The following is a 10,447-nucleotide window of genomic DNA, read 5'->3' as shown; positions in this document are numbered from 1 at the left end:
ACGAGTTAACGCTACCCGTGGTGACCATCCTGGAAGGTATTTTCGAAACCTAGCTATATGGTACGGTGGCCCATAAGCGAAATGCTTCGAGTGGAAAGAGTTGCACCAAATAAAAACAGTTGCAGGAAATAAAAGTAAGATAGCAGCAAATAGACTGAGTTGCAGCCCTTTCTACTTGCAGCGTTAATACGGGTTCCCCTTTTTTTCTCGAACCCTGAGGCTGCGCGCAATGGAACGAGAATTGCTGAATATGTGCGGTTCCCGGTTTAGTTTTAGCACTTCAAAACAAGAGCGAAAAAAAAAATGCTTTTGTGTTGGAATTCGTAAGTTTTTAAGAGCTTTATGCCTTTTGCTGTTTATTAACCGCGAAGGGATATTCACCCAAGCGAAACAGCATTGTCTTCAGAGCGAACACTCGTACAAAAGCAGTAATGAAGTCTCAAGTGCGCAATGGAAATTTCAATAAGAATTTTTGCATTGAATTGGGTATTTATCAGTAGGTTTGTGTTGGCCCATTGACAGACTGACGATCAAAGGTCACCTCGATTTCTCAAGTCTTCAAGATGGCGCGAGTAATGTTGCTGCTATTGTCTCTAGCTTTGCACAGCTCGATGAGTAACGGAGCAAAGATCGGAATGGTCAGTATGTTTGGCCGCAGTCACTTCATCGTCCTGGAGAAGCTGGCATTGGAAATGAGAGCCCGCGGGCATGAGGTATAATTAGCGTTATAACTGAATCACACAACAGACACAAACTCCGGCTTCGACTGGTACCCCTTGTGCAACTTTACTTTATCTTGTAAATACAGTATCTTTGCAGACAGTCTTTCTCATTTGCTCAACCATACGAGTTGTTGCATAGAGTTTGCCTATGACGCTTTTCTACGCTACTAGGGCCGTATTAGATAAACTTTGGTCATATATAATATATTGGCCCCTTATACATACGGTACTCACATTGCTGGCTAGCTTCGCGATGTCGAGAGACCAAGGGTAGGAGGAACCCAGTTTGTTAGGCTAAATTCTAGCTAAATTTCCATAATTTTGAACGTGAACGTGGTTCACGTTCACGTGTGTCTCATGGTTTACAGTAAACATATGGGATTGAAATGAGCCGTTCACTTTACTACGAAATAGAATCGTAAAACTCTAAAAAATACGTAACTCGTAAAACTCTATAAAATACGTAACTCTCGAAAAACCGGCCCAAATGGTTTGGAACTTCACCCAGACCTTAAGACTCCACTGTCAGGTCAGGACATTTTTGAGATTTTTACGATTTCATTTCGTAGTAAAGTGAACGGCTTATTTCAATCCCACATGTTTACTTTAAACCACGACACACGGAACGTGAACCACTATAATTTATTCATACACACAGTGAGCTTGGGGTACCTGTAGTTAGTCCATAACGGTTGCTTATCGCGTGTTTTGGTAGAAGGACTTCACAGTTAACGTGTATCACGTTGAAGGGAGGCTGAATACTTATGAAAGAACGTAAGTAAAAGTCTGTCGTGTCAAAATCCCCCAGCTCCCTATCTTCGCGGTCCATGCAAGAGTGCTGCGTATCTACGCTTTTCAGTTAGTATCTTTGTCTTCTGTGACGCAATGTGGTTAGAGTTTTTCCTCTTCTCTAACAGGTTGTGATCGCTGTTGGAAAGGAAGCCACTTTTGCCAAGGAAAAACCTTACTCTAGACTGTTCAAGTACACCGAGAGAATGTCTGTTCTTATGAATGAGCGGGGAGAAAAAAGAGATCACCTTAGCAGTCCGGTGCAGAATCCCATTACTTTGATGAGAAATCTGGTTGAAATGCAAGTTAACTACTGTGACTCTATACTCACCGACCCAAGCGTGATGGCCGTGTTACAAACAGCTGACCTGATAATCGGGGATTCGCTGTACCCATGTGGGACACTAATAGCAGACATGCTCAGTCTCCCTCACATTAACGTCATCATGTCACCTGACCTCTCGGTGCCCGTGTCAGAGATGTACGGGATTCCCACGAGTCCTATGTCTTACGTCCCGCAAATGGGAACAGGACTGACTGCAGATATGGGGGTGTTTGGTCGGCTCAAGAATATAGCATTTTATACCGTCAGTTCCTTTATTAGGAATTTTCTCTTTTATCCGATGTATGACGAGCTCAAGGCTTCGCACAAAATTAAGCCGAGTAAGACAATTCGAGAAAGTCTGATGAGCGTCGAACTCTTGTTGTTTGCCGCCGATTTCGTCTTGGTCCACACCAAGCCCCTACCCCCATGTGAGTAGCACCCCTCCACATGCCCCTCCACATGCCCCTCCACATGCCCCTCCACATGCCCCTCCACATGCCCCTCCATATGCCCCTCCACATGCCCCTCCACATGCCCCTCCACATGCCCCTCCACATGCCCCTTCACATGCCCTCCACATGCCCTCCACATGCCCCTTCACATGCCCCTCCACATGCCCTCCACATGCCCCTCCACATGCCATCCACATGCCCCTCCACATGCCCCTCCACATGCCCCTCCACATGCCCCTCCACATGCCCCTCCACATGCCCCTCCACATGCCCCTCCACATGCCCCTCCACATGCCCTCCACATGCCCCTCCACATGCCCCTCCACATGCCATCCACATGCCCCTCCACATGCCCCTCCACATGCCCCTCCACATGCCCTCCACATGCCCCTCCACATGCCCCTCCACATGCCCTCCACATGCCCCTCCACACGCCCCTCCACATGCCCCTCCACATGCCCCTCCACACGCCCCTCCACATGCCCCTCCACATGCCCTCCACATGCCCCTCCACATGCCCCTCCACATGCCCTCCACATGCCCCTCCACACGCCCCTCCACATGCCCTCCACATGCCCCTCCACATGCCCCTCCACACGCCCCTCCACATGCCCCTCCACACGCCCCTCCACATGCCCCTCCACACGCCCCTCCACATGCCCTCCACATGCCCCTCCACATGCCCCTCCACATGCCCCTCCACATGCCCCTCCACATGCCCCTCCACATGCCCCTCCACATGCCCCTCCACATGCCCCTTCACATGCCCCTCCACATGCCCCTCCACATGCCCCTCCACATGCCCCTACACATGCCCCTACACATGCCCCTCCACATGCCCCTCCACATGCCCCTCTACATGCCCTCCACATGCCCCTCCACATGCCCCTCCACATGCCCTCCGCATGCCCTCCACATGCCCTCCACATATCTCCGTTTTTCTTTCTGTCACTGTTGATATGTCATTATAGGATCTAGGAGAAGGGGAGGAGTTTATGCCCCCCCCCCCTCCTGGGCTGCCTCGGGAAAGTGTCCTAATCCAAATTGTCCCCTTAGATGCACGCCCCCACCCTTCCCAAGTATCACTACAGATTTGATGGAGCTGGGGCTCTTGGAAGGCATAGGTCGATACAGCATTTCCTTCTTGGGAATGCAAGCACCCAAATCAGTGTGCAGTAACTAGAAATTTAATGTAGGTATTTCTCCCCCCCCCCCCTCTCCCTTTGCTATTGGGTCAGCCACCCCCCCCCCCCCCCCAGCAGATAGATCTAGATCCGCCCCTGTATGTCTATCGGTCCCTATAATTTTGAAATCTGTTTCCTTAATAGATGTGAAGGAGGTAGGCTTTTTCATGCCCAGTCCCTCTAAACCTCTACCGGCCGAGCTGGATCATTTTATGCGGGAGTCTGGGGAAAAGGGTGTAATACTTGTATCTTTTGGTACTGCCATCAACACGTTGGACCCGGCAGTGATAGAGATGATGAGCAAGGCATTCGCACAGTTGCCGCACAAAATCATCTGGAGGGTGTACCCAGGTGAGAATACCTCTTTCCCCTACGGGTCAACCCATTATCGTATCTAACTTGACTGGCTAGACCGCAGTCTGCAAGTGAATCAGTATAAGAATCACCGACACAATAACTACCAATTCTAGTACAACATCGCTCTAGATTGCCATTTGATAAGGATCAGACACAAAAAAATTCTAATAGAGATTTGAAAGCAACAGACCGCTAGTGAGGGGGAATAATGCCTGATAAGAAATCATTTCCCCGAAACGCTGAACGTGCTCTTTCAACAGGGAATTACCCAAAGTCGGTAAGTGATAACGTAAAGCTTGTGGAATGGGTGCCACAGAACGACATCCTTGGGCACAACAACACCAAGCTGTTTATCAACCACGGCGGAGCTAATGGAATGGCCGAGACAGCTTATCACGGGGTCCCTGTGGTCTGCTCTCCATTCTTTGCGGATCAACCTGATAATTCGAACTTGCTGAAGAACGCCGGCATGGGAGAGATTGTCCGCGTGAACACGGCCACTGCAGAGGAGCTCGTTAGGGTCGTTACCAAGGTGATCAACGATGACAGGTGCGTGGGAAAAAAAGAGAGAAAACTATACCCATAATGCATTGCGCTGCGACCATTTTTAATTTCAGCAGAAGTCACTGAAAAACATGGGGCTTTTTCCGCGTATCTAATATGAGAATGAAAGCGATGTTTTTGGTAGCTTATAAGGCATTTGAGCTTTTTTATACGATAAAGCATGAAGCTAAACATACTAAGTACGGGACTTTGAAAATAGAGATTTTGAAAAGAGAAATTTTGAGAATAGAAATGCAAAAGACGTGAGACGGCTGTAAACAAACTCCGGCCATTGCCTCGCTTTCGCGCTCAAATTCCACAGGACCCCCATTATCTGTGAAACAGGCCAAACGCTAAGGCGGTAAAATGCCAACACATCTTTCTCCCACGAGCTGAAAATCAAGCCAACGGATTGAGAATAGTCACATTATTGTGACTATTATTAGGACGTTTTTTGGTAGAAAAACAACAGCAATGCAGTGTATTGTGAAGCTACTTCAATTTCATCGTATAATGTTACATATCAACCAGCCACCATCAATGATCAGCTCGCCACCATTGGTGGTGGCAAGTTCGTTGGTGTCGAGTTGACCGTAAATCTCTTCCCTTCGCCGATTTGCCACGTCTCTTTCAACAGTTACAAAACGAATGGAGCCCGGGTCTCACGCGCTATGAAGAGTCGCCCACGTGAGCCAGTCAAGGAAGCCGCTGACTTTGTAGAGTACGTGCTGGCTCAAGGACATCTACCGCACCTCAAACCGCGGTCTTTGGCTATGCCGTTTTATCAAGTCTACATGCTGGATGTGATGGCAGTGATAGGGGCTGTTATTCTCGTTTTTATTGCTTTAATAAAAACTCTGGTGCAGCTGATTTCTAGAGCATGTTCGCCCAAGAAATTAAAGTCTGCGTGATTGCGAATGTTCAAAGGTTTAGCCTAGTTACTTGACGTTCTGATTGGGCTCCCTGTGGCGGTTAAGGCGATACGTTCTTCCCAAGCCTAGTTCCCGGACATTTGATTGGGCTCCCTGTGGTGGTTAAGGCGATACGTTCTTCCTAAGCCTAATTCCCTGACGTTTTGATTGGGCTCCCTGTGGTGGTTAAGGCGATACGTTCTTCCTAAGCCTAGTTCCCTGACGTTTTGATTAGACTCCCTGTGGTGGTTAAGGCCGCTGCGTTCTTCCTAAGCCTAGTTCCCTGACGCTTTGATTGGGCTCCCTGTGGTAAGCCTAGTTCCCTGACGTTCTGATTGGTCTCCCTGTGTTTCTATGGTTCAACAAAATTTAGACTCTCCCCTAATCTAAACCACACAAATGGCGACCCTCCTTCAAAAGGTGACAAAGAATTAAGCCCCTCTCCAGAAAAAGAAAAGCTAAATCCATCAACTTCGATCGTGTTGGTGCCTTATTGAAAAGTAAAGATCTTCAACCACCTCCCCCCTAAAAATATAACACCGCCTGAGTACTGACTGCTTCCTAAGAACATCGTTTAGCCCATCAAGTATTATAAAGACTTACGTAATCCTAATCCGTTAACTGTGTTTTTTATCAATTGATTTTATTTCAATGTAAAATTTGTCAATAAATGATTTGGGCCGTCAGATTTACCTATGTATAGCGATGTATGATTTGTATGCTTGCTTACTCGAGCGTTTGTTTATTAGTATCCTAGCTTGCTTGTTTTTCCTGATTTGTTTGCCGTTTTTTGCTTTTTTTCTGTTTGTTTTTCGGTTGTTTGTATTTTTCTGTTGCCAAACACTTGAACAAAGCCGTTTTAATTTGGGGCAAGCTGCCAAGGGGGAGATGTTTTGATAGTTAGCAGACGAGTGGCGATAAACTCCTGATTGACTTTGTTAGCGCATCTAGAAGTTGAATTCCACTAACAGTGTGTAAGCTTCTAAAGGAAATGCTATAAAGAACTCCGCACGCAGTGTGAGACCGAATTAAGTGACAGCTCCTTAATGGATTATCGTTGGTTTACTTTGTTTTCCAATTACAATAGCCTTTTGGTCTACACGATGCAGCATTCGTTGCTTTTTAATCGCTATTGCCTTCGAGCGATTTCGTCCAATCTGAAAATCACCTAATTAGATACTCATTAGAGCCACAAGGCATAAAACTGTGAAATGCGTGAAATAAGCACTTGAAAAAGAGATGTAGGTGATTCGCGAAGTCGGCCACTCGACAGGTGAAAACTGTAAATGAACATCTTGTCAGATGGGGGATCTCAAGGATAATTTAAAAAGTAAATATTTGTGACACAACATTGTAAGGGTGCTTTTAGTTGATCGATTGGCGAATCTATTGTGTTTCTAGCTTGGTGATTGGTTTATTGTCAGTTCATTGATATCATCATGTTAAGCTGTGGAGGCTATTGATTGATGAAGTTAGCTTTGTTCACAGTAGTGTGTCCGAGGTGGCGCAGTCTAATGTAGGGAGATTACTTTCACGGGAGACCCTAAGCGAACATAAATCCAGTGGGAGGAGCAAAGCGCACTATCTCGTCTCGACAACATTTTGTTACACTTGAAGATTGATCAAGAGTTCTCTAATTTATCGGGATGGTTGATCATAATCTGAATAGTGGCAGTCTTGTGGAAGGGGAGATTAAGGCGAACTCGAGAAAAAAGCGCCGGCGAAGGCGCAGGCCTCGACTCACAGGACTCAGCAAACAGCGACAGACTGCGAACGCCCGCGAGAGAAATCGCATGCGGAGCATAAGCGACGCACTGCTGCACTTGCGATACCATCTACCCCAAACGGTAGTCGCCAAAGACAAGAAACTTTCAAAGATACAAACGTTGAGACTAGCAATTCGCTACATTTCCGATTTATTTGAGATCCTCCAATCGGACGATGGCCAAGGTATTAATATCAGCAATGGTCAATTATGTGCGGAGTATTTAGACGGTAACGACTTGTTAACTAGCTCGGAAAACTCCACCACAAGTAGTTCATGTATGTTTGCTCAAGAGCAGCAAGACTTTGCTAGCGACTCTAGCGCTGGCTCGCAGACAGAGGAAGAAGAAAACTGTCGGGAGCTATTAAAGGATTGCTTAGACTTTACAGATAGCGCGTGGCTTAAATAATATCCAATGTGTAAAGGAGCGCTCTCTGGGGACACTTGAGGTCGCCATTCATGAAATATATACTGCGCAGTGAGATGCCCCACGGGACACCGCCTAAGCAACTTTAGATTCAAAGCCTCTTGCTGCGTTCTGCACTTTACACAGAAAGTGATACTACCTCTCTAATGCACAACAAACAAAGCATAATCTTTTTATTGTGGTATATACGTAGCTAAGAGATAAAAAGAAAACAATAAATTAAGTTGGTGTGGCATGTTGTTTGAAATGATATACTCAGCCTCGCAGTTATTAGACTAGAACTTCTGCAATGCCAATTAGATACTGTCGAATTTTAAGAGTTCTTTCCTGTTTAAAATGCAATCACGTTTCCGGCGTTGTCTTTGTCGACCAAACACACAAAAATACTAATCAAACACACTGTACAACATCAAGCATTCCTTACACACTATGATGCAACGACTTAAACAAGCTAGCGTGCAGTACACATTTTTCTACATGGAAAATCAATCAAATTTGTATTATAAGTTCTGTACTCTAAGGTACTGATGTTGTAGTTTCCTGGTCGGAGATTAGGGTCGTATTTAAGCGGCTTTTGCCGCTTAGTTATCACTATGGGCAGTCAACAAAGTTTATCTTAGATAATCCATATATAATCTCTCCACTAAACACGTGTCAAGCGATCATCAGGTTGAGCGATGATGGGAGGTAAGGCCATTGATAGCAGATGTACCTTTTGTTCAAGCACCCGTTGTGCACTCATCCACGCTAGAGACGACTAGCACCTGGATTGTAGGGGCTAATTTTACCTGATAATGAAAATAAGGAAATAAAACCAATGCATAGCCTTGCTTGGGAGCTTGATGTATGCCTCAGGCGATGGGAACTCAGCGCACGAAAGTTTTAAAAGAGGAACAGAAAACTGGTAAAATAACTAGTAGCACACAATAAGAGCAAAGTAACTTCGCAGAAGGAAATTAATATTACCGCTGTCATAACTATTATTATCATTATCACTTGAATAACCCAGTGCTTGAGATAATGATCGATAACAATAAAGCAAATTAAGATGAAGGACTAATTTTCTTGATTGTGCAACCGATCGCAATGCTTGATATCTCATTCACTCCAAACACATTTAATTAATTAAACAAGATAACAAGTATGAAAAGTAAGTGGCCGTGAAGAGATATATGCTATGTTTGCATTATTCATCTCGTGTTAAGTGAAGTGAAGACTCCATTTAAAACAAACACATTAGATTGTATCTGTGTGTTATGTCCACCCCCTGGAGAGCGGGTATGCTTTGCTGGTACCGCGCGCGTTGTTTGTTCCCGCCAAAATCGCCCCAGGCGCGTCATATGTGTTTCCGCTTTTTCTTATAGAGAATTAATGCTAGATCCGCTCTCACTGTGGGGTGTAAGTACACAAACAAGCCTTTTCACAAGCTGTCCGGTGGGAAAAAAAATGTTGCCTAAAGGGTGCCTTTTTTGTTTTGAAAATTGTCGAATTTCCAAAATTTGTTTGAAAAAATGTTGGATTTCTCTGTGACATCTCTTCGCTGATAAAACTAGTCTTGCTGTTGGGCTTTTCTATGTAAAGTTATGCATATTTCCTTATTCTAAAAATTGAACTTGAAGCAGTGACGGAGATGGAAGCAAAAGAGGGACAAGGGAGCGGAGACGGAGTAGAAAGTGGAGTGATAAGATTTTAATTTCTGGGAGGGAACTTGCTGTGTGAGAAGGATGGTGCTTAGTGTGTCGTAGGCTTAAGGTGTTCCATCCGAAAAAGTGTCCTACTACAACGCAAAAGTTAAGGGTCTTATAGAGTGAGTCGGACAAGTAGTCCAACAAACAACTCCCCGATGCAGTGCCGTAACAGGCCTCGAAATATTAGGGGGGGGGGGGGGGCACAATACAGAAACATTAAGAAAATATTGGGGGCACGGCCACGCCCCTACTGGTCATTTTCTTATAATTTTTTCAAAATATTGTGGGGGCACATGCCCCTAGTGCCCCACCCCATGCTAGGACCCTGCCATGTGCCCCCAGTGCCCCACCCCATGCTAGGACCCTGCCATGTGCCATCCAGTGACGAGGAGTTGTACTGCCCACTTCTCTACGAGTCATCTCTCCCCGCACAAGACCTCTGCGATCTGTTCTATGGCTGACATCTGGCTTGGATCCCTTGTCCCGGAAGACGTGAGGAGCATCCATGGATACCATCCCAGAAAGTCTCTTATCACCCCCAGAAAGCCAGGCTCTGCACGCGACCAAGTGAAGTCACCTGGCACTGACTCCATTCCCAACATCATTTTTTTAAACTAAGCTATTTGCTTCTGAGTCAGTTTCAAGCATCTACAACGCCTCAAATTGCCTTGTATAGCTTGTATAGCTCAATTTATAGAACCTCACGTGACTAAAGCCGATTTCACACGTCGTACAAATGTTGTGGCGTCCTGAAACCAGACATTCCCCACAAAATTCGACAATCTATTGGAGCGTCTCTCACACGTCGCGAAGGGGTTCAAACGTCGCGCTCTGTCATTAAAAACTTGTCTTACTGTTTTTTTCAAAGTAGCCTTTCGAAATGGTGGAATTTCAGCAGCAATAAAAGAAAATAATTACCACAGATTGCCATTTGTATTTAAGTTTATCCCTACAGACGTTTTCATGTAAAGGGAAGGGGGGGGACGCCAGTGGCAGGTTCAATGATTTTAGGGACCGGTATGGCCCCTAATGGAGCGAATTATTAGATTTAAACTAATGGAGCGAATTGTTTAATTTAAACTAAAGATTGTTTTAAAAACACGAATGGCTTTGATATTCAAGAATATCTAATCCTGCTCAGACCCGTCGGTTAATTCTCTCTAGCGCGTGGAGTATAACCGAGAGCACAAATGACAAGGAAAAAATGGATAAAGCCATAAAAAGTACTGATAAGTAATAGAAAAAAAAAAAAACCCTCAGATCTGATGAAACAAGAAAAAAAAT

At 45.4% G+C, this 10,447-nt stretch overlaps 2 protein-coding genes across 3 annotated transcripts; both read left to right on the top strand.

Moving 5' to 3' along the window:
* The first annotated feature begins 397 nt into the window (after positions 1-397).
* On the top strand, positions 398-5,975 carry LOC5518285 (UDP-glucuronosyltransferase 2A3). 2 transcript variants are annotated; one of them, XM_032363025.2, is made up of 5 exons: positions 398-713; positions 1,640-2,264; positions 3,617-3,823; positions 4,090-4,378; positions 5,010-5,975. In XM_032363025.2, the coding sequence occupies exons 1-5, from the start codon at positions 564-566 to the stop codon at positions 5,281-5,283; spliced, it is 1,545 nt and encodes a 514-aa protein (XP_032218916.2). In that variant the 5' UTR covers positions 398-563; the 3' UTR covers positions 5,284-5,975. The 2 variants fall into 2 exon arrangements, with proteins under 2 accessions (XP_032218916.2, XP_001638304.3); XM_001638254.3 differs by lacking the exon at positions 398-713 and adding an exon at positions 771-992.
* A 954-nt stretch (positions 5,976-6,929) lies between these two features.
* On the top strand, positions 6,930-7,457 carry LOC125561099 (pancreas transcription factor 1 subunit alpha-like). The gene has a single exon (XM_048724372.1). It carries the CDS (start codon positions 6,930-6,932, stop codon positions 7,455-7,457), a length of 528 nt encoding a protein of 175 aa, XP_048580329.1.
* The last annotated feature ends 2,990 nt before the right edge of the window (positions 7,458-10,447 follow it).

Source organism: Nematostella vectensis, chromosome 2 (assembly GCF_932526225.1).
Source record: "Nematostella vectensis chromosome 2, jaNemVect1.1, whole genome shotgun sequence".
Lineage (NCBI taxonomy): Eukaryota > Metazoa > Cnidaria > Anthozoa > Actiniaria > Edwardsiidae > Nematostella > Nematostella vectensis.
Note: the sequence above shows the minus strand (reverse complement) of the source record. Positions and strands in the feature narration are given on the sequence as shown.

Bases quoted from the DNA above. Each gene is read 5' to 3' on its own strand.
- LOC5518285 (XM_032363025.2), top strand. From the start codon at position 564: ATGGCGCGAGTAATGTTGCTGCTATTGTCTCTAGCTTTGCACAGCTCG. The intron at 3,824-4,089 runs GTGAGAATACCT...CTCTTTCAACAG, and splicing joins CATCTGGAGGGTGTACCCAG to GGAATTACCCAAAGTCGGTA. The intron at 4,379-5,009 runs GTGCGTGGGAAA...CTCTTTCAACAG, and splicing joins AAGGTGATCAACGATGACAG to TTACAAAACGAATGGAGCCC.
- LOC125561099 (XM_048724372.1), top strand. From the start codon at position 6,930: ATGGTTGATCATAATCTGAATAGTGGCAGTCTTGTGGAAGGGGAGATT.